Here is a 24,297-nt window from a genome sequence, read left to right as displayed (position 1 = left end):
AACCACTGCAGAACATCTACAAACCATGGTTTTCAGGGAAAGCATTTAGAGAAAAGCTGCAAGCTGCAGGTTTTATACAAGGATTAATGTCTTTAAAAAAGGCTACAAGCAATTCAATTTTGGAAGACATGGCACAAAGCACAAGCCTTGAAATGGTTCAAGACATACTAAGCTCCTCAAATACATGGTCTGAATAATTCCAACTTGTGCCTATGATATTTGGCAAAAGTCTTATGACCATTCCATACTATCATGATGTCTTCGTCACCGACATAGATACAATGATGCCGAGGCGGCATCTTAGACTGTTACAGAAGATCGCCCTCCATTTTGAATGTAAGAGATCGTTTAACACGCTTAGACCCGACAAATTGTATCATTCTCTTATTCTGATTATATAGCTAGCAGGTCAAGTTGATCCAACTTAGTCCAAATCCATAGCTCGGAGTCTAATTGGGTATCCTTTCATGGCAACTTTGTTTTCAATTTTGAGTTGTTAATTTGAACTTGACTTCTAGTATAAATTCCAGGCAAATCGGTTTTGGCTAAAATGACATCCAATCATTTTCTGCAGAGAGCCGGAGGGTTTTAATTCTCCTCGCAGTTTCCATACAATTTCCCTCCTTTTGTTGAATAATAATTAAGATCATAAATAAATATAAATTGGAAGGCATTATAAATGCTTCTCCCATGGATAGGCGGCGTACAAATCTCAAAGCGCTCGGAACTCCGTTCGCACAAATCTCAAAGGAATCTTCTGTCGCGCGAAAGATATAACCTTGTTCCCCATCTGAATCGCATCTCCTATAACCCCAATCATCCAAACAAGAAGCGGACATCCTCCTCTTCAGCTACGGAGAGGGGGAGAGAGAGAGAGAGAGGTGTCTTCGGAAGGCAACCTAATCGGCACTTCCCTTCTCTCTTTCCTTCTTCCTGGGGGGGTAAAGAGAGGGGGATGGAGATCGATCGAGCTATAAAGGAGAGCAGCGATCGGAGGCTCCAGACTAAGTACAACAACGCCGTTTACGTGATCCAGAGAACTTTCGCTCTATACGAGTAAGATGATTCTGTCCTCTAATTTGAAACTTCTTCAGGTTTTCTTTTAGTGGGCTTCTGCGGCGAATTCTTAATTGGGTCTATGATCTTCTCGAGATCGGGGGAGATTGTTCCGCTGGGTTTTGGGTTTGTTCCGATGAAGGTGGGGGTTTTATTTGGGGAAAAGAATTTGTTCTCTTTGGAGATAATTGAAGCATGCATCAGTTGGTACCTTTCTGCCGGTCCGATTTGTATGCTGAACTAGTTTAACGGGAAGATCAATTATTCTATGAAGCATTTGTGTTTTTCCGCCCTATTTTTTGTTTATTTTCCTTCGTGGAGCTTTTTGCTTGAATCCATGGGCATTTCTTTGTTTTCTGTTGGGCAAAATTTGAATATATTCTGGCGATTTTTGAATGCAGCGGAAGTTGGAATTTGACTGCCCAGGTTGTTTACATGCTCTAACGGGAAGATTGATTTATTTGGCAACATTTATGCTGTCATTTTTGCCCTTTTTCTGACCTTGTTGCATCATTTTGCACGAGCTTATACCCGATTCTTGCTGTTCTGTTGGGACAAAATTCGATTAACAAAATTTGATTAACAAAATTCGATTAAATGTTGGTGATTTATGATACATTAAATTTTCCAAATGATTCGGAATGCTTAACTGTTATAACAGGAAGTCTGATTTTTCCGAGACATTTGTGCTGTTTTTATCTACTCTCGATTCTTGGAGATTTTTGCACGAGCTTATGTTCATTTCTTGAATTGTGATGAATTCTTGATGCTGTTCTAGATTTCCATTAGTTAAGGTGTTCTTCTTGATTTTCTACAAATATTTTGTTTCTTGGATCACTCTTGTGTTCCTGATTTTAGTTTGAAATTTCTGGATAACACAACTAAATTGATTTATTTGATAAATTATGACATTCTCGATTACTTATATGTCAAGCATGCAGATAAACTTTTCGTGTTAGGCTTTTCTAACAAGTTACTAGATTGTCAAGTTAATCTCTTCATATCAGGCTGTCCAAAGTTCTACAAACAGTCTCCTCATGGAAATAGTGGAGACGTGTTTGTGACAAAAAACAGCTATCTTTTGTTGGAGATGTAGTCTTTTTGGCTAGTCCTCATGAAGAGTTAGTCATGTATCACTCCCTTGCCCCTTCACATCCTATGGTTAGCTTAAGCTTTGGCGCACATTGTTCTTTTCAACCTTTTTTTAGATAAAAAGAAAAAATTATGCATTGCATGTTCCTGTGTTCAACTAATGCCGTTGGGCTGAAGGAAATGTTCCATTTAGCTTGGTGGTTTTAATTAGCTTTCTTTGTCAAATATTATCAGCTTTGAGTTTTGCTGAAGTCAATCTTGTATAGACCTTGGCAGTTTTCATTCTTTGTCATATATGTTCGGTTCTTAAATTATGATGAAGGCAGTCCTGTGTATACTTTGGCAGTTTTCATTAGCTTTCTTGTTTGCTTATTGTTCGTTTTGAGTTATGCCAAAGTCTGTCTGGTCGCTCTCTGCCAACTAGTCTAATTTGGATGCCGTTTTCTTTTGCAAGTTAATCATTAAGTTCGTCAATAAAAGCAAATTAGTGTGAATAGAAGCCTCAATTTATCTCAAGCTATCAAAGTGATATGAAATGAGAAAACAAAGTAAGAAAGTATATAAATATCAAACAAAGAGTTGTGGAAGAAAAATCTCCATGGTTTTGGAACATTTGAGGGGACCTGTAAAAGCCTTCAACAATGATAATTAGGTACAAACAGGCTAGCAAATACAATTGTTAGTAACAATGGCCGAACCATGCTGAATTGACAACTGAACTGGACCGCTCGAGGACCGGCATGGTTTAGGCTAATTATTCGAGATGGTTTAGGAACTTTAGGCTAATGGTGATAAATGGCCCATCTGGTCGCAATTCACCCCCCCCCCCCCCCCCCCCCCCCGGCACGGCTGTTTGTGATAGTCTGAGAGTAGTAATGCCCTCCCTCTCTCCTTCCTTCCCTCCCTCCTCTCTCATTTAGGTTAGGCTTAGGGTTTCCCTTAGTGCTCCCGCTCCTCCCTCCCTCTCGCTCTCTCACTCGGGTTAGGGTTAGGGATTCCTTGGCCCTCCCCCTTCCTCCATTCCATCCTCCCTCCCACCCTCTCCCTCTCTCTCTCTTCCTCCTTTTCTACCTCTCCCCCTCCCTTTTCGGCTCTCCCTATTTCTATATGTCTTGTAATGGCATGGTATGAACCTGTATCGTGCCAAACTGGTCGCTGGCCAGTACGCCTTTATCGATTCGGTGAACCTTGTTAGTACTCTCAATTGCTTGTTCATCCTCTGGAAAATCTTGAATAGTTTTTCGGCTTTCTCTATCAAGGTTGAAATTTTGGTCAGCCTAGAGTCTGAAATGTTTCAACAAGTCAATATTCTTGGCCTAGGGTTCTATTTTACTGATTATGCTTGAATATTTTACTCGATCATGAAGAAATTTCATTATGTCATATTCATGTAGAAGTCCTTGGACAATTTTTAGCAGCTCTTAGTGGGTCAATGTTCACAAAACCGATACCAAGAATCATATCAGAATGTTACTGGTTCAATATAGTATGGTACGATACATATCCTATATAGAGATAAACTTCAAATACTTTTTTCTCACTCCCAGCCCTAGTACCATCTGATACCCAGTGGTATGGGGTAGTTCCAGTTTGCTCGGACCGGTATGAATTGGGTCAGCTCATATATCGAATCAAATCTCAGTGTTATACTGGTACCTTACTGGTACATTACAGTACATTTAGTATGGGGTGGTAGTCATCAGTATGGCAGACCTTGTGGAAAATTGTCATATGAGTTCTAAACCTGAAGCCATGTAACAATGAGCAGATCCATTCTGTTGCTTAAGGTATATTATCAGAAGTAGGGACCAATTTTGTCCAGTGAACTGCTGGAAAAGACACTATTTCAGATCTTCAGGTTGTATTGGTACAAATGAGAAGGTGCTGATAGATTTGTCCCTCATAGTGAAAAATTTCAATTCTAGCAAAAATCATAATCTGATCTTGGTACTTGCTGTTAAGTTATTTCGAGATGCGTATAATTGATACAAGCTGCAGACACATGTATGCACATGCACACACATAGAGAGAAGGGGGGGATGGGGTGAGAGAGAGAGGAAGAGCACACAAGCTTATTTATCAATGCCAGCTGAATCCATGCACATCATGCTGATGAGAAGCTTGGTGAAAAGCTCCACATCTTCACCACGATTTAGTATCAGATTTATGGAATAACTTAATATGTCATGTTTTTCTTTAATGTTATCTACTAAACATCAAATTGATTAAACTCTCAACCATTGAATATTGCCTCTGGACAGGTTTGAACAAGTTGCCTTCAGCTTCAATGGGGGAAAGGACTCGACTGTAATTATTATCCCATGCTTATTTCTGCTAACTTCCAAATGATTTGAAAGAGCAGATTCTCGCATTTCAGTATTTATGATGATATTGATATGGCAGGTTTTACTGCATTTACTTCGGGCTGGATATTATCTGCATAAAGAGAAAACAGATAATTCCCATGGGAACCAACTGGACTGCATGCTGAACTGTCCGATACGAACTATCTATTTTGAGAGCCCTTGTGCTTTCCCTGACATCAATTTATTCACTTATGAAACTGCTGCTGTGTAAGAATACTCCTACCTTGGTTAGCTGTTTCCCCCCTCCCTAAAAGGAACTTGCTAGAATTGTGCTCCTATCACAAATAGTCTTTATGCATTCTAATTGTTCAAGCCTGTAATATTAAATCTATATATTTTTTTTTTTTTTGGTCCTTTTGTCTAGTTATGACTTGCATCTGGAAATTATTCGCTCAGATTTCAAGTCGGGTTTAGGGACTCTGCTAACGGAAAAACCTATCAAAGCTATTTTTCTTGGTACCCGAATTGGTGATCCTAATGCGGTATTTCTCTGGCTTCTTATAGCAGTTGTATATACCCTGCTATTTATATACCCTGCTATGAAAAATGATGATTGGTATCATTCAATATCATGATTATGTCTTAAATTTTTTTACCAAACATGCGAAATTTAACATTAGAGCAATTTAAATTGCTACTCAGATTAATTACTGTATTGCCCCTTCAGGTTGGTCAGGAACAGTTCTCCCCTAGTTCAACTGGATGGCCTCCTTTTATGAGGGTGAATCCTATCTTGGATTGGTCATACAGGTTTTCTTTTGGTCATATGAGTGAATCCTATCATTCGTAGTTTTTCCTTTTCCCTCTTTATATAAAAAATGGTCTTAACTTCATTTTTTTCTTCAACAGGGATGTGTGGGCTTTCATTTTAACCTGCAAGGTTAAATACTGCAGTCTGTACGATCAAGGGTAAAAGATTTTCTTTTGTTTGACCTTTAAGTTCCAAATTTTGGAATTGTGGCTATCTAATTTCCAGCTGTTACTGTTGTGCTTCGTACATGTAAACCATATGCAATTGTTGTTGTGTGTGTATTGTTGGGATCAACAAATCCTGTTTTCTGTTCATTGCTTCATCAGTATTTGTTCCTTCAACTCATTTTCACAATGCTTGTTCTAGAAGACTAGATGATATTGAACAGTTCTCCATCAGTTATCATCTACTAATTCAAATAGCTCAACATCTCCCAAGCATCCTTACGAGCTTATTACCAACTCTATCTGAGGTTTAAAACACATGTACATGCTCCTCAGCATTCAGCAATGCTTTTTTACATTTGTCCTGCTTATTACATGTATGTAACTAATTAAAATGTTGAAGTTTTTTTTTTCTTGATGTTGAAGTAGGCCTGTTAAATACAACAATTTAGTAGTGAGTAGATAATGCTAGAAAGAAAAGAAAATGGCATCCACATGTGAGTTCATGTTCAGAATCTGCAATTCAAATTCTCCTCGATATATTTATTAAGACTAACCTAAACTTTTTCCGAAGTAAAAAATTTCTATAATTCTTACTTTATCTTTCTTTTTCTATTTATTAACTTGTCTGTTATATTGTATCAGAACTTATATCTTCTTTGTTTAGATATACTTCTATTGGGAGCATACATGATACAGTTCCAAATGCATTGTTGAGCGTTGCTGAATCTTCAACCATGAAAGAAAATTTTAAACCTGCATATATGCTATCGGATGGAAGACAAGAAAGGGCTGGAAGAGCAAAGAAGATTTCTTCAAAGTCTGAAAGCACTCCTGTTCTAAGCAATGGCCTGAACAATATTGGTCCACATAAGAACAGCTTTCTCACAGCATCAATCATTGCTGTAGGTGATGAGATTCTGTAAGTTATTTTCTATGTAATTCGTAGTACTAATATAAAGCAACCTGTTTTTTCATGCTTCAAAAAATATATATACTTGAGCTTCATATGGAATGATTGCAGCTTCTTGTCATTACCTTACTTTATAAATGTTCTGTCAAGTTACTGAAATTCCGAGATTCTGCTTATGTTTGTTTGGGTGGACTTAAACTAAATTAGTCAAATAAGGCTATTCTAGTTTACTAAGCATTTATCTGCTTGCCTCAAATGGCATTGTCGATTGAAGTTCATAAGTAATGATTTTTTTTTAAATCTTGTTACTGAAAAAATATTTATATTAAAGCAGTAACATTTTCTTGATTGGAATGACATGGATGGACTCCAGCTTCTTCTAGAAATTCTTTACCTTTTTACTTACTGTTACATCTAAAGAGTGAAGATTTCTCCATTGAGAGAGCATGATTGCGCATCATTTAATAGAGACAGTGCATAGACTTAGTTGACGTGCAATGCCATGCCTGTCGCATATATTGTACTTATATCTTACTGAACTGTTATGTTCTTTTAATGGAGAGAATAGTTCACTTATTCTTTAGGTAAGTAGATGGAGGGTGCTTAGACGCCTTTGAAAATTTATCACTAATTGCCTAGTCCTGGGCAACACATCCAGATATTTTCCCTAAGCTTAGGGTCGAATGAATCATTGTTTCATGCATCATATGCATTCAAAGTTATGCAAGAATAACATACATATACATACCGACACTTATATATGCATGTTTGCAGACACTCGTGCATGCTTACATGCACGCTTGCATACATGTTATGTATGTTTATATGCATAAATTTTCTTTCATTTTTGTCTTTTCGTTTCATAACAAAGCATCTTGACAAATGTTAGTGCATAAAATTTCAGGTTTGGTACTGCTGAGGACCAAATAGGAGCAACATTGTGCAAAAAGCTTCAAACCATAGGTTGGCAAGTTGCCCATGTAGCAGTTGTTCGGAATGATGTAAGATGACTTCTGCGATAAGATAGCCACTTGTGCTCCTAAATTCACATGTTGACCGTCTCATGATCTAAAAATGTTCTAGACAGCTATAATTTCCTGTTCAGCATATGAATAGACTAAGATTTCGCTGAAACTGTTAACAGTTTTCTTGGATATATTACAAAACATGCAACCCAAATTGATAAACTAAGACTTGCTGGCTACTTTATATTGTAGTTGAAGAAGATAAAGATGATTTCCTTGAAAATCCCTTTTTACTATATTAGCAGATAATGCCTGGAGGACTTTCTATCTCAAACAAAAGAAAAAGGAAAAAAATTAAGATCAAATGCATAACTTGCTACTATATCCTGCAAAGGATATGACGGACATATTTCTTGATTCACTCATGGTTTTTCCACATTGAACACGTTCTAGTACAAAACTGCAATAATGAGAGCCCTGGCATTTTGCTACCTGCTTATGGTAAATCAATTTTCTTAGCTAGGGACACCTATTCAGAAGACCTTACATTGTTGGGATAATATTGATACTGCAAAACATTAATTCTTCAAACATTTGGTCTTTGCTTTATGGCACATAGCTGAGTAGCAGGTTTTTAGTAGAACTTACAGGCATGCACCATGGTTTTTATGTAAAAAAACAGGTTGATTCTGTTGCCGAAGAAGTCGAACGCCGGAAATCTAAAGATGACATGGTTAGAATTTTGCAGCTCTTATTTCATAGTAACTATTATCTCAAGGTTTCAAGAAATTTTAATTTTGTATTTTTCAAAAAATAATTTTGAATTGTTAATTGCAGGTATTCCTTTTTGGAGGGCTTGGCCCTTTACATTCAGATGTTTCGGCGGCAGGTGTTGCAAAGGCATTTGGAGTTCGTCTGGTGAGTTTATCAAACTGATGGATGCACAGCAAAATGCTGTGTAATTGGTAATTTTACCTTTTTTTAGTAATGTATATTAAAACATTGCTTTATTGGATCTCCTTCTTCTGTTTTGGTTAACAACATGTAACACTGGCTCGCAGGGCTTCTTGATCATACAATACTGCTATATGTTCTCAAAAATCTTTGAAAAATTCTCTCCCCCCCCCCCTTCTCTATGTGTGGGCCTGTGTGTGATGCTGCTTCCAGTGAAATCTGAAACTTGAAAGCACAATAGGGTGCAAAATGTGGTCCAAAAAATGCCATAACCAGTTTCTCCATGAATGAGTCATGGCATTTTGGTGCTGGTTCAACTGTGAAATATAGATAAATGAAGGAAAATTATGGAGAGTAAAAGAGTTATGAGATGATAAAAAGGAGAGGAGATTTGTCAGTCATGCATCATCTAAATGTGTTAGATGCAGAGTATTATGATATGTGTGCTTGAGTCATGGCTAGTGTCCAGTGAGTGGTCACCATCCACCTTTCTTCAGGCAAAAACATAATTCTAAATCTGATTAATCTTCACTTTGCGTTTTTCTTTATCTAGTTTTATAATTTTTTTTGTATGAAATGACTGTTTTCTCTTTCAGGCCCCTGATGAAGAGTTCGAGGAGTATCTCAGGCATCTTATAGGAGACCATTGCACTGGTGACCGGAATGAGGTGATGTGATAATTGGGCATATGTACTATTTGATATTGTTACCCTTTATACTAGTTACGAAGATTATTATGCAAATTTAGTTTCAATTCAGAACTATGTCTTGATTTAGTTTATTGGAATGTGATTATTGGCTACTGCATGAAAACAATTTATACGTTCCGTTTTTGGTAATCTTTCCAGGCCTACAAGAACTTTTAGAGGGTTGCTCTGTAGTTGCATGTGCTTCAATTGTTTAACTAAGCAAAATCTAGAGGTCTAAGTTTTGTGGCAGGTCCTCTCTTGCCAAAAGTTGCCTTGGCCAGGAATTCAGTACTTTTTTCTAGAGAATTGGCATTAGGTTGAGAGCTTGTTGTAAAACATTCTCACAATTTGACAGAGCATATCTTGATGAATCCATAAAATTTTCCCCATATAGATGGGATATATTTTAAATAAGTAAATATAAAATATTTTTTGCGCAACAAGTAAATTTAAAATATTTTAATACTGAATTTCTGTATGGCTGCCACTTTTTATTATAAATTCTGTTTGTGATCAAGGTTAATCATTTTTTGAATATATAATGCTATGTAAAGTCTTTATAATTATTATATTAAAAACACAAAAGAAAGTGGTAGGTCCGAAAAATAAATGTTGGAGCTACCAGTTAAAAAGTCTCTTATGATATCTTCTGCTTTTTGGACTTTAAATAATATTGCCATTGTATGTCATGAAATGTCTTGGCATATGCATCACTGAAACAGGGATACATGTGTAACAATAGATTTCTTGAAGCTTCATTGCTTTCACATGTAAAATATTGCATGTTTATGCATAATATCCTCTATTTATTGATTATTTTTAACCTATTAAATAAAATTGTTGTAACCACCATCTCTATTATGAGAAACACATTTCTTGTGTCAGTCAGCATCTAATTGGTAGCTTTGAATAGTATATTTCTTCCAATTTCTTCCTTAAATTGTTGAAACACTGCACAATGCTTTTAAATTAAGGTAGAATAAGAACCTGGAGTATGTCTGGATAAGTAACAATTATTGTGTTAGCAGATTGAACAATTTCCTTTTGTTATTCTTCTTGATCATTGAAGACAAAGCTATTCATTCTGTTTTCATTTATTATACACAGATAGACCGATCATTTTTCAGCTCTTATGGTATCCTTAATTTACTGAAACGAACATGTACTTAATAATAGGTGTTGAAAGTATTCACAGATCTCATATGCAAAGATACATATGATTGTGCGTAGTAATTGATCATTTTTACTGACAGTTATTTGTTGCAGGAGCAGAGAACATGGTAAAGTTTTGTGGGTTTTCTGGTTGACCTATATTAAATATGCTCAGCTTATTCTATCAAACCATTCATGTGTTATTAATACTTTGTTGGCTTAGACATTGATATCTCTATTATTGCAAACCCAGATGATTAGTTTATTAACCATGTTAGAGTGCCTCAAGCTTATAAGACTAGTAACATACACTTTAAAGTATTAAATATACAACATGCTAAAAGACTCTTATTCTGATCTGAAGCTTGCTTTATGTTCCAGATGGCTTTATTGCCTGAAGGCATAACTGAATTACTGCACCATGAAATGCTACCTGTGCCATTGGTATGTCTTTTGACCTTGATATATTATATTTTCTTCAATGAAAACTGTAGATTGAATGGATGATTTTTCTTTGTTCATCTTCATGCAATTTAAACATTACTAGCAAGTCTAATCCATGAGCTGAAATACATCCAGAACAGAGGTTGAAGAATTATTACCAAAAAAATTCTATAACTGCGTTGAACATGATTTTCCATTAAAAGATATAAGAGTTCCTAGAAAAAGATGATATATGATGTTTGGACCATGGATTGTTACCTTGAACAAGGTCACTCTTCTTGAGTCTTCATAAAACATGTCAGGATTGCTACTTTATTGTATGATCTCATGTTTTATATTTCATTCGATGCTTAATTCTGAAATATTCCTTTTCAGCTGTAATGCAAACTGAGTAAAAATTTTCATTTTCCTGCTTTGCTCTTCAAGTTTAGTCGTCATCCGTAATTTCATTGTTTCTGGAATGTCATGTGTCACTGTTACTCGGCATTTAACTATTTTTCTACAGTGTCTTCTATTCGAGCAGCCTTTTCTGTGACTGAGAATGCAGTGACCTTTTCTTGCAGATCAAATGCCGAAATGTGATTATTCTTGCTGCAACAAATGTTTCTGAACTAGAAACAGAATGGGAATGTCTTCTACAATTACCAAGTCCTCCTATAGTGCGGATGGCACCATTCAAGTCAAAGCATCTTCATACCATGCTTTCTGATGTACATTTCTGTGCTTACTTTTATTTCGTAGATGTGCTGTCATTTTTATAAGCTTCATGTGCTACATTTCTTCCATAACTTAGTGCTGCTTTGCTCGGAAGTTTCATTCATTGCTGAAACTTGCATATCTTTTTTGTTTTCACCACTACTTTTTCACATGAATATTCAAAGTCTGCTATATGACTACGAGGCAGATATGTCATTATTAGCTCTATTGAGTACTTAAATATTTTGAGAGAAGGCAAGGTATTCTTTTGTTTTGATGAAATTTTGGTGCTTATCTTCAGGACCATTTTTCTAGTTGATTCTGGAATCTTATTTTAGGTAAGATTAGCATATGTGGATCATACTTGAGGTCGAGTTTAATTAAGAAAAGCTTTATGCTATTAGGATGAGGAGTCCCATTTATTAAGTGTAATATTACTTGATGGTTAAGAGGAGAAGAGATGGTCTAAAAGAAGCTAGTGATAAATAAAACATATTGTTGTTTCTTCCTATTGACCCTCTTCTCTCTAATTGTTTTCTCAATTTGGGCTTGAGGAATCATCCCAGATCATATTGTTGATCATCTTCAGGAATCAATTTTTGTTCCTTGTGTAGATTTTCTGCTTTTTTTAAATATGAAATTTTGTTCCAAATTCCTACCTCATGGGTTTCTTTGATCTTTTGGATTGGTTCTATAACCGGTTATCATTTTGTCGAGAAAATGGGAGAGAGTTTAGAAATGGCAGTAGACATAATGTCTAAAGCTATGTGCCTGGGAAGAGTGAATCTGTTTTGTTCCATCAATTACCGATAATTAAATCTTGCCCGAGTCTGGGCTTCCTCCATGTTTACTGATCCAGAGTGATTTACTTCAGTGTTGCTTGTTAACCTGTGATTCTGCCTACGAAGTGATGTTTTCAACTACTTGTTAACCTTGTGCTCTCCAGAATGGTAGGTATTTAACCCAATAAGATGTTGTTCATATGATGTTCTCTTACTTTTATATCAGAAATTATGGTATCTACATCAGCTAATACTTTGTTTGCTTTATCTCATACTTCGTGAACTCTTTCCATGTGGGGATAACCTCTTAATCAACATATCTGCAAATACCTGTGACCATTAACTGTATTACAAATGAAATTACTGGATTTTGATATTCTTAAGGGCGTGTCTGGCAAAATCCCCCTCGCCCTGCTGCGGGTGCTCTCTCTCTCTTTATCTCCTCACGGGTGCTACCCATCCGGCTGCTAAACAGACCCTATAAAAAGGGGAAAAAACTCAAGTTCTGAATAGATATCTATATTTTCTAATTTTCATCCTCCCTGTTATGCAGATTGAAACTGCTCAGGTTATATCCAAATTGTGTATTGATTTCCCAGATATTTATATAGGTAAGTTAACCAGCATTCTTGTGTATTTATTTATGTAATGGGTTTGGCTATAGAAATGATCCTTTCATTTGATAATTTGTTATTTGTTTAACAAGCAGGATGTCATCGCAAGTCTAGAGCTGGCCCTTTAATAATCAATTTTGTTGGGAAGGTATCTATTCCAAGTATATTCATCTGGGTTCCGTCTTCTTAATTTTCTGTGTTCCATACCTTAATGAGAATAAAAGCAATATCATATTCTGAACTCAAATGGGGAAATTTGTTGTTTCTTTCTTACCCTCTGTTTCTAAAGAGAGTTTGCGAACATCTAAGCTTTATATTTTTCTTCAGGACAATACGAGGGTAGAACTGGCTGCTCAGAATCTGTGTGAACGGTTCCCAGCAGGAGCAGTCCGTGAAGTTAAACTCTAGCTGATATGATGATCAGTTCTTTAATATTTTGCTGGGCAAAAAGGGGGATGGTGGAAAGAGAAGCCAACTTGTCCCGAGCTTTTGATTAGCATAAGTTGTTCTTTTCCAAGCTCTTGGCCAAACCGCACATTTTTTATTTTTTTGAAGAAAGCATAGTTCAGTAGTTTCTTCCAAAGAGCATGAATGGAACTGCTGGGGAAGAAGAGCATCAACGGTCGCTAACCTTTTGCATTCAATTATCGGCATCCACATTAGCTGATGGAAGCTCACGACCCAGATATACATGTTTCTGGGAAGAAGAAGGAGGCGGGTTCAGAACTGGAGACTGGCTGACACCTCATTTTGTCTCCTTGTACTTGCATCTGTAAAATTCTTCTTACTGCAGTGCAATTAATAAATTAAATAACAAGATGCAGGCCTTCCATAAAATGTACAAGGGATGAGCCGTACTGTAGGTAGCTTTGCAGTCCGAGGAATTTTGCTTCTTGTTGTAATCATGCATGCAGCTAATGCCCGTTTAAGTTTTTAGGTGGGGTTGCTTATCGCTCTAAAATTATGCAATTTGATGCAGTAGGTGACAAAAGATGAGGCGTAAGCTTCCCTTTTAGCGAGGTTGGGCTGGGTTATACCAGGCTTGGATTGGGTTACCAGACAGGTGGCCCAAGCTCGTCTGGTCTGTACTCGGCCTAACATGGATTCATGCTCCTATTCATTTTGGTGAGAGCTTAGCAAAGGAGCACAGATGGTGCGTTCCAGCACCTCTAACATAGTCAAAAAATATTCAAGGTCTCCCTAATGCCTAGGGTAACGATTTCTTTATGATTTGCTGGGTAATTCCTATCGACCACTTCTAGCCGGAGACGAAGATCCCAGGCAGACCAACCTGGCGCTTGGGGGACTTGGACCGTGCTAATCGGAGGGTCCAAACGAGAGCTGAATTCTAATTCGAGCTCCCATACTCTTGCCCAAGTATGGTATCTCATCTGAAGGTTCAAAGCTGAAGTTGTCATTTGTTTCATGCCACGTTTCAATCGACTGTGATTATTAAAGTCCATACTTCAAAACTTGACGACTAAGGCAGACTCTGAGAGGTCCATAAAACCAAGCCAGACTCAAGGAAATCCTGATCAATACCCAGACAGAGGCCTATCATCCACTCCAACAACTAGAACAAGACCGTAAAAGATGAATTTTGGCAAAGAATCGCCTTGGATAGGTACATACAGGTGACTAATATAAAAAAAAAAAAACTGCAATACTGACCCAAAAATTAAAAATAATAAAAAAATCTCACGTGCCAAAACAACCTCAACAGAGCGAACTGCGAGAATCATGGAAGCTCACCTGTCACTGGCTACCCAAGTCTGCTGAGCTCTAACCATCGCGGAAGCAGAGAAATTTCTATTTTAGGTATCAAAACGTTCAAAACAAAACAGCATGCAACGACTACCAAAAAGCTCAAACAAATTAAGAAGCAAGCGGAGGCAAAAATTCGAGACAAAATAACACCTTAATAGCCACCCTTGAGATCATTGACCACATCATAGGGAATTGGAGTGACAGTCTCCAACGTGGCTCCTTCAACCATGAAACCAGGCTTGGGGCCCTCCGGCTGCCGCTTTGTGCTGATAATCTCGCCGCGTGCCTTCGCCTCTGCCTTGAGTTGGTCGTTCATTTTCTTCCTCAAGCGGAAATCTTCTGTGCACCTGGAAGGCAGCACGTGCTCCACGCGCGCATGGATCCTCTTCTTAATGATTCGGTTCCCAACCTGGTCATAAAGTTACAAAGACACATAAGCCAGAATGCATACAACTATCGGAACTTGACCGCATATCACTCCAGGAATCATGATTGGCAAAAATTCACCCAGGCAAAAATTCCTAAGGGAACATTAGAACAAGAATTCAATTATCTGTTTAGAGTTATTGATTTCTACCTTGATTCTCAAACATATGACTTTTTCACTGTGTTGAAAGAAGATTGGCGTGCAGATGCATGATCATTTGATGAAGGTCCATAGACTACGGAGGGATCGAGAAGAGGTAGATGGATAATTAGATTGTAGGAGAGAAACTCCAAATGAAGTATTGCATGCCTCAAATACTATATCATCGGGTAAAAGGATCATCTGAAGATTGAGATTTGAAATGATCCCAGAACTAGCAGGGGAAGTGAATTGTCTGAGAAGGAATAGAACAAAAAGAAAGAAAAACATGGAGATTCAAGAGTTCACCTAGGTGTTGATCAAGACACAAGAAGGATCCAACGAGAAGAGCCATCATTCAAATATTTACTCAAATGTGTCAAGTGAACATTGATTTAATAATATTCAATTAGAAAAGAACCAACAGATCAAAGCTGTTCGTTTTTTTTCTAAAAAATTCTGTGTAATATAATATTCAAAAAGATTCCACCTGTCAATTTTTTCCTGATTGCCAGAAGATTTCTAACTATTATTAAATAAATATTTGTAATGGCTAGTTTCAGTAAATACTTAAAAATACATGCCCTTCTATAGCATTATTGTCTAAACACTCAATTGGATGGTGCTCTCTCTTTCACAATGTTCATTTTTTCCTGTTTCACTTGGTTTATGAACACTACTGATCAAAGATGAACAACAAGAATGTCATACTTTTGGTTTTTATATTGTACTTGTATTGTAAATAAGAAGGTTCCTCATCACTCGATCTTCTTTTCTGCTATCTACCCTTCTTAGAAAGTTGTTCTATTTTTATGTTTTTTCTTTTAAGATCTTATATTCTTCTGGATGAAAGCTACATCTGTAGAAGATGAAGTTTATTCTGCCCCTATTATTTTTCGTTTTTTATCAATTAAAAATATAGATAGAAGAACTGATCTGTCAGCACAATGCTAATCATCTGAAGGCTGAAAGAAGATCACCAAGGACATGTTTGGCTGCAAGTAATTGGAGTTTTCATGGAGCTGGGATTACGTATTTTTAATACTTACAATATGTGCAATTATATTACGATGTCAGGTTGCATATGCATCTGGTTAATGTTACTAGATTTACATTGGTTAAGCAACCACAATGCAGCTTAAGCAGCATTATTGCAGCCTCAGTTGTTGTAAGTCATCCTACAAACAGCATGGCCATAAGACAGGTAAATGAAACTTAGGGGGACTTTTAGAATGTTCAGTTAGGTGTTCCCCACAAGCTTACAGCAAAAGAAAAGAGGAAAACTTGCTCAGTTACTGTATGTGGGTACACTAGATACTGCAAAAGCCTTTCAGGATGCATTCCAAAATCAGCTCTTATAACAAAAGATGGTCCAACTTTACAAGTGAATACCTGCAACTATTACAAAGCTTCTGCCCAATATGACATTAGACAATAATATGGAAACTATGCTCCAGAAAGAAAAGTTAAAAACTATCTTCCTGTTGCTTCAACTAATCCTTAAAACCAATCTGCTAGATGTTAGCAATCTTTACTACAACTGGTATACCATCCCTTCCATGAGATCCATGCCTTACTAACCCATCAGTTTGTAAAATATATGATGGAAACTAAATACCTTCGCTTGCGCCTCCAGAAATGTAACACAACAGCTTCAAAAATCTCAGAACACAAACCATTTTTTTCTCCAAATTTCAATCATTACTTTGGTGGCAGAAAGGAAGTACAACATCAAAACTCAACCCTCTGAAAGTTAGCCCTACATAAGAAACATGAGATTGCAATAACCCTAACTCTATAGATGGAAATTTGATCTATTCGTCAACTAGTAAAAACTCTGATCTCCAACAAACTATAAATCCAAAAACACATTTTTGAAATCAACTTGGAAAGCAAAAAAAAAATGCAATCATCCCTAAAATCCAAGAACAACAAAAATGAGAAACACCTGCAGCAATGAACAATAATCTAACACGCTACAAACCTAAGTCCATAAGAATCATCGCTAACAACAGTTTCTGTTGAGCTGAGTAAAAGAAGCATTGTTTACCACCACGGAAAAAAAGATCCAACGTGGCAATAAGAGGCAACGAAGAAGCGATCAAAATAACAGCTACAGACAAAAGAAGTAAGATATCACAAAAATACCAAAAGAAATCACTACCCTATGAGCAGAACTAAGGTTAGAAGACTCATATCCATCTATGAGCACGAATCTAACTGATTCACGAATCGAATCAAAAATAGAACTGGACTATCAATCTAACAGCAAGGATCGAGAGAAAGATGCGAGATAGGAATCGATCGGACCTGTTTGTTGATCTCCACGCCGATGGCGCGCTTGGTGACGTTCCAGACGCGACCAGTGCGGCCGTGGTAGAACTTATGGGGCATTCCCTTGTGGACGGCGCCGTTCACCTTGACGTCGACGTAGTCGCCGATCTTGTAGGTCCGGAGGTACGTCGTTAGCGGGATGTACCCCTTCTTCCTGAAGGGACGCGAGAAGAGATCCCTCGTCCTCGCTCGGAGCCCATGGCCGGCCGGCATCTCTCCCCCTCCCTCTGCTCCTCTCTTGCGGCTAGGTTTCGAAGGAAGCAATATGAAATGGCAAGCCTAGGAAGGGTTTGGGATCCTGCGATTTATTGCGAGGGACATTCGGTGCCTCGGTCGGATCGGACTGGACCGGCCTAAATCATAGCCGGTCTATTTCAAATTTATTTCGGTCTGGCTGGGTGCGCGGACGTATTGGGCGGAAAGGGATGAAATGCTACCTGCCTCCCATCAGGCTTCGCCCCTCTACCAAGAGGCAAATAGTGCGGTAAATTGAGTAGCCTTTTTTTTTTATATCTTGGAAGGCTTTATGTAGGCAGACCACAGGCCTGCTTTCTGATTTTGTTGGTAGCATTCATATCCGTCGCATGTGAGCTGCTGATGTACCAAAAAAAAAGCTATCTATTATGAGGTTTGGTTGACTGGACCGGTTATCGCAGACTTTAGGTCTCAATGAAGCAACCATTTCTGGAAGGCTCGAGTTTGAGATGAAGGCGTATTAGAACAGATGAAGCGGTTGCTGACCCTAGAGCTCTGCTTCTTAGCCTATCGTGATGACGTATTTGTTAGCTTCCTTCTTTTGGCTTTGTTTTAAATATTGATGTGCAATGCCTAAATTATGGCTCGAGATTAGCCAGCATGCAGGATTTTTTTTTTTGCTAAAATGGATGATTCATATAGTTCTAGCATGGATACATTCGAAAATGGATAGCACTCTAAGCAATTCCCTCTCTCTAATCCACAGAACTTCTTCGAAATGATCGACCGCATACGAGGCTATCCAATTTGCGGTCCTGTTAGCCTTTCTATAAACATACTTGACCGGAAAAACCACAATGACACTAACCATGGCCCGGATGCCTCGAAGCAAGGGGTGGCACCCACTCACACCGCCTGTGCCCTCTTGGATCCAACCATTCACCATAGACCGGCCCATGCCACCCTCAGCTCAGCCCTCGGGACCGAGGTGTCAAAGATCTAACACCTACCAGCAACAACCATCCTGAAATTTGGGTCTCTAATGATGAAACTCGCACCTCCCGTCCTGCCGCCATCTAGCACCCATCTATCAAAGTTGACCTTAAGAAAACTCGGGAGTAAGAGCTTCCAGGTAAAAATACCGTCTGAGGCGCTATACAAGCAAAAATAGAGTCCCATGTGTCTTAAACTATTAAAGGTTTATTCGATGGATCAACATGGATAATTTCTGCCATATGTACCTAGGCTCGCTCCACAACAAACCTAGGCGAAGAGTTGCTCTCACCAAAAGTCTAGACATTCCTAGCTAGTCATATCTGATAAGCAGTACAAGTCGCCCCAATAGCCACCTGTCAAGTCTAGGGGGTGACAGCCCACCATCTAAGTGCTTGCAAAAAAAGAGCTCAAGTGGTGTCATGCATCCGACGCGATCTCGACAAACCTTCAGACCCTCCTAGCTCGCTCACACTAAAATAAAGTGTGGTCCACAGTCTCATTCATTTGGCACCCAAGGCGCTGAGGATGGATGGCCAGTCCCCACTCGCACAACACCAAACTCGTCGGCAACTGGCTCCAAGCCACCTTCTAGAGGAGTAGGCCCACCCTCGGGTGAAGGCCGAACCTCTAGATCCAGACACAGTCCAGCTCCGCGCATTGCTCACTCTGAAAGCCGCGATAGATATCTCCCAATCTGACTCTAGGTCTACAAGACGTTTTCCAAACCCTCATGTCCGGACTGGCACTCCTTGGAATAGGAGTTTATATGCATTACCTACAGCTAGACAACGTTCTTCAAACTTGCCAACAACCGTTCGCTCGGTTGGCACATGTTCTTAAGGGCTTGTCCCCAGAGGACTTCCAAGTTTCAAATATCTAGATAGCGTATGAATGACAGAATATAATTTTACTGAAACCATCCAATACTTGGCTATGTGAGGACTAAAAAATGGCGATACTATGGTCAACTAGTAAGAGATGGATCTGGAATAAAGTCACAACTGGTGCTGTTGTCTGGAGAGATGGGCATCAGACTGGAGCCATCGAGATGGCAGAAGTCTTCACATGTCATGTCTGTTGAGATAAGCACGGATGCTGACACAGAATTCTGCCAGGTCATCTGCTCCCGTGGCTCGAATTACTTGCATCAGAGGCAAAAGAATTAGAGATACGTTGGAATGATGTGAAGATAAAAAAAAATTCCAAATGGTGATCACTTGGTTGGCACCCAAGAACCACTCGACACCAGAAGAAAACCGAGAGAATCACTGTAGCTGGAACAACTTGGAAGTAATTATATTTTGTACATTAAGGAAGACGTTTACAACCTCATCTGGCTCGGTAATAACCTTGACTGGAACCAATGCCATCTTTATTCTGATATTTCTGGCTGCTAACTAATACGTGAAAGATGTTGAATTTCTTATGTTTCTAATATAGATTTGTGCTCGACTGCAGCCCAACACAGCTTGCAATCTTTCAGCATGGACACCAATCGTACAGCTTCAGTCACGGGGCAGTAGTACTTCATAAGATCACTGTGGGTTTAAGGAACCCATCCAAGTTTCTGGCTGCATCTATTTGCCGCTTCATAAGCGCAAGCTTCCGGGCTGATTCTTTCGGATGCGATTCCTTTTTGTGTTGCTAAGAATTCTCATGCTCTGCCTCAAAATGTCAATCTCCCTGTCTCTCTTAATGCCCTCCTTTTCCATTGCTGCTATGCGCGATCTCAGTGTTTGCAAGGTCTCCTCCTTGGTCTTCAACTCCTGGTGCAGCCCTTCAATCATGCCTTCTTCAACTCCCCACCAGAATCGTTCCCCTATAAGAGAAGATCATAAGAATGGCATCTAATGACCACCTTCTCTCCAAATATTTATAAGATTATCAATGGAATGAAGAATAGCTGCTGCATTGAAAGCTGGAAAGATTATGAAACTAGAGTTCAATCACCAGGGCAAGAAGTGACATAATTTAATTGGTAGTCTATCTAGGAAAAGGATAGTGAAGAGAAACATCTATTGAAATCAGGGTACCTGCTAACTCTAGCAAGAAGAAAGTCTCCAGTCATCATGGGGGAAGAGTATCTACTGGATAGGATCTATAAATTCACATTGTTGTAGGATGAACTTGTGTGGACCTGATGCTGACCTAGGACCAACCAACCCAAACCAGACACGGAATTGAAGCCATTGAGTCGAGAAGAAAACTATTCTAGTTAGGTTTGGGGAGTTAACCTCATTTTAAACCCAGACTGACCTTATCAGAAACCAATTCAGATAAGCTATAGTCAACTGCTGTGTTTCATGACATCGGCCCATGCTAATATTTCTTGATTTTCCACCGGTTTTTCATCAGACTGAATTATAGCGGTGCGTCAAGATATCTCAACCTTAATGGAGAAAAGAAGGTTTAGGTTTTGTTTGGAAAGGTGACAAAAATCATAAGTAGTTTTGTTTCCACTAGAGGGCTGTAATTGGAAGGGGAAATGGGTGGACAAGGTAAATCAAGGAAAGGATGACTGATTTGGTGAACAAATGAAGTAACTTTACAGTGCAAATTGATGGATGGCTTTTATATAGTACAGGACAGAGAGCGTATTAGTTGACAGGTTCGTTCATGTGAAGCATAGCCAAGAATTTGTCATGCTTACGAGACAATTTCAGAACGATGCCGTATACTTTGTTGTTGTCATTGTTTTGGGAGTTCTAGAGAAGGAACAAGTTTCGGAAATGAAAATGACATTGCATCCAACTCTGTAAGCATTCAAGCCTAGTAAACTAGGATGAAGAAGGGGATTCTTAGTTTTCTGTTAGTTACTGGTGTCTGCATTTAAGTTAGATGCTTTAGTAATTCCAGAAGCATAAGCTTAAGTTAATTCAGTATTATATATATATATTTGAGCTAGAGTACTAAGACTTGGAAGTTCTAATATATAAGAAAAAAATAAATAAAAGCAGGGGTTGGTTTTAGGTTAAAAATTGTGTTATTAGAAAATTAAAGATATAAAATGGTATGATTTTTCTATCTGAAATCTACAGCATTATTTATTTACGAATTAATGCACTTTATTTTGAGTGCAGAAATAATCTTATCCTATTTTCTTCTGTTAGATTTCAGAGAGATGATTCAGATTTAAAGCTACAATTCAAGTTGTTCTGTCATACCATATGCCACCAGCATTAGGATACTTCTTGGTAATTAAATGGCAACGTTCACCAAAAAAAAATGGCAACTGCAAACATGAAAAGGATTTATAAAAGAATGTGTTCCACAGATTAATAACCAAAGCTATTTCACATGATCTCGTAATGTGGAATTCAGGATTCTGCACTGCAAAATGGGTGTTTAATACAATACAAATTATAAAAGTGTATCCAGATGTGTACTCACTCCATTTTCAATTCAAGTCTTAATTATTAGAATATAATTATGTTCTTCCTAGTTTTCATTTTCTTTCCTAGACTACGGGTACAACGATAGATTGTTGTCACTTAGTTGAGTAAATTTAACTAAATTGATCATGTATAAGGCTTGTAGATTAGAGGTGTGAAGGTGTTTTCCTTCTTTACACTGTCCTCCTGACGTCTCTGTTTCAGACAAAGTTATCATGAAACAAGCACAGGCGACTAATGTGAAGTCTGCATATATCTTCGCAAAATGAAGCATTAGAAGTGAGATTTTTGGTGCAGATCTCAGTAGTATCCAAGCAAAATGCGGCTACGTTACTTACCTTGTCGAGTCCTCTGGATGAGGTCGTCGAGCTCGGTCTTGATGGCAAGGTAGAGCTGCTTCCACTTCTCCACCGCCTCCTCCCTCCGCGCTCGCTCCTCTTTCATGTGCTCCACGATGTAATCAGTGCCTGCTCGATTCCACTCCTTGTCACCTCTGCTCGCTGCGACCTCCTCCTGCAAACCTCTCATCCTATCCTCCTCCTCCTCGAGCCTCTTCCTCAGCTTCGCCACCTCCTCCTTGTGCTTCTTCCTCTCTCGCTTCCACTCATCCTCCTTCCTTGCCAAGGCCGCAGCCTGTTGCTCATAGACGCAAGCTTCCTGCTCCCTCGCACGTTTCATCTCCTTGATCTCTTCCTCTAGGATCTGGATTTTAGCTTTGAGTTCTCTGCACGTTTCACGGTATTGGGTGCAGCACTTGCTGGTGACAATGCCCATTTTTTTCGTGAGAGCTCTTTGGCTCTCCCTCTCAACCCTTTTCTCTCTTTGACGAGCCTCTTTCTTTGATCTCCTTAGTGCGGTGATAAGAAGGAGCCGGGGTATGGGGCCATGGGGGCTGTGGAGGTTTTGCGTGCCTTTGGATGGCGATGGGAAATGGACATAAATAAGTAGGAGGAAGAATCTCGTGGAGGAGGAAATGCCATCCCCAGACATTCTACTGCGGGGGGGCTACCTTGCAATAAGTTCTGGGATAAATGTAGGCGACAAAGAGTGTGAAGGGTCGCGCTCCCTCCCCTGCATGCATCCGAAGTGAAAGGCCAGAGAAGAGTAGGGAGAATGATGGAGAGAGGTCGTCTTTTTACTGGTAATTTTGACCGTCCTTCCTTCCCCTCTCTGGGTTTGTTGTGGCAGCTGTAACCATTTTCATCATGGTTACTAGGAAACATTTGCCCCTTGTAGCACCTTTCTTTTTTTGTTATTATTATTTTAAGGTAAAAGATAGTTTCCGTATTGATTTTTATTTCTTTGTTTGACACATTCCGTTTCTGCTTTTTGGATGGTTATTATGATGGGATATATGGGATGCACATTTCTTAAACAAGTATTAAGCTTCAGTAAAATTGTTTTCAGCATCTTTGCATTTTACTTTCCTTTGGTCAAAAACCGAAAGAAAGTTGAAAAGTCCAAGCAATCATTATGTTCAAATCGAGTAAACAACGGCCGGATGCGATCAATCATATTTGGTTGCCCTTGATGCCCAAATCTCGACCAACTATAGTGGAGACTCGATCTATAGTGGTGGAAGATTGCTATCGAGAGTTGCTAGTCTGTACACCAAAGAAAAAGTTTTAAAGAAAAGCATCTCGAATTGGCTCCAACTAAGTCCTTGGATGCTTTGGCTCCGTCTAAATCCTCCTATGTATAAGTTAGATAGAATATTGGAGGCAATAGAAGAGAAAAGAAAGCATAACTTGTTTGTTTTGCATACCTAGGGTCTTGAGCTTTTTTTTATGGGTGAAAAGTTTTTGTTATATCAGAATTGGACTCTTTAGAGGTCGGCGTCTAAGTGAGTAACTATCTTAGATTTTTTTATTTAGATCAGCATGGGAATAAGAGTTCCATTAAAATTGGCCTCTAGTAAGTTTTATGTCAACCCATGATAGATAGGTCATGCATTAGTCACTATTGATCGTAATCTATATATGTTCAAATATAATGACGAAAATCTAAGCACAATGACAATTGTAGATAGTTTGAAGGGTTTTCTCTCTGTTGTTATTGTTAGCAGTATCACCCCTTGTTTTTTGAACGAAACTACCCTGTGATTTACCCCTCAAAAAGAAACAAACTATCCTCTGTTTTGTGAAAAATAAAAACAAATGTACATAATGCATGGGTAATCTTTTTCTTTTTCTAGTTTACATTCAACCATCTACGGTGTAAACAAACCCATAACTACTGTCGTTTCTAGATGCACGTTCTCGCAATCAAACGGTCCAAAAGACCCTGAAAGAAATCAAAAGGCAATGCAGGACCCATTCAGGTGTTCCATCATTATCCGCCCCGATTACATATACTCCAGGAGAATTATACCATGCTGCACTGGCACTCCATTGGAGTACTGGTTGCCATT

General features: G+C 38.6%; 3 protein-coding genes across 3 annotated transcripts; 1 reads left to right on the top strand and 2 right to left on the bottom strand.

Annotated features, from left to right (window-relative positions):
* The first annotated feature begins 794 nt into the window (after window positions 1–794).
* LOC103706960 (FAD synthase-like) lies at window positions 795–13,475 on the top strand. Its single transcript, XM_008791248.4, has 16 exons — window positions 795–1,056; window positions 4,410–4,455; window positions 4,552–4,721; window positions 4,879–4,996; window positions 5,182–5,264; window positions 5,364–5,423; window positions 6,097–6,351; window positions 7,247–7,343; window positions 7,990–8,040; window positions 8,145–8,225; window positions 8,858–8,929; window positions 10,484–10,546; window positions 11,110–11,256; window positions 12,578–12,635; window positions 12,734–12,786; window positions 12,966–13,475. Exons 1-16 carry the CDS (start codon window positions 956–958, stop codon window positions 13,044–13,046), a joined length of 1,536 nt encoding a protein of 511 aa, XP_008789470.2. The 5' UTR covers window positions 795–955; the 3' UTR covers window positions 13,047–13,475.
* A 926-nt stretch (window positions 13,476–14,401) lies between these two features.
* Window positions 14,402–17,770, bottom strand: LOC103706959 (60S ribosomal protein L21-2-like). Its single transcript, XM_008791247.4, has 2 exons — window positions 17,281–17,770; window positions 14,402–14,814 (listed from the first exon to the last, which is right to left on the bottom strand). Exons 1-2 carry the CDS (start codon window positions 17,515–17,517, stop codon window positions 14,557–14,559), a joined length of 495 nt encoding a protein of 164 aa, XP_008789469.3. The 5' UTR covers window positions 17,518–17,770; the 3' UTR covers window positions 14,402–14,556.
* A 1,977-nt stretch (window positions 17,771–19,747) lies between these two features.
* LOC103698466 (golgin subfamily A member 6-like protein 6) lies at window positions 19,748–22,860 on the bottom strand. Its single transcript, XM_008780492.3, has 2 exons — window positions 22,226–22,860; window positions 19,748–20,314 (listed from the first exon to the last, which is right to left on the bottom strand). The coding sequence occupies exons 1-2, from the start codon at window positions 22,659–22,661 to the stop codon at window positions 20,085–20,087; spliced, it is 666 nt and encodes a 221-aa protein (XP_008778714.1). The 5' UTR covers window positions 22,662–22,860; the 3' UTR covers window positions 19,748–20,084.
* Between the last annotated feature and the right edge of the window lie 1,437 nt (window positions 22,861–24,297).

This window comes from Phoenix dactylifera, chromosome 18 (assembly GCF_009389715.1).
Source record: "Phoenix dactylifera cultivar Barhee BC4 chromosome 18, palm_55x_up_171113_PBpolish2nd_filt_p, whole genome shotgun sequence".
Classification (NCBI taxonomy): Eukaryota; Viridiplantae; Streptophyta; class Magnoliopsida; order Arecales; family Arecaceae; genus Phoenix; species Phoenix dactylifera.
Note: the sequence above shows the minus strand (reverse complement) of the source record. Positions and strands in the feature narration are given on the sequence as shown.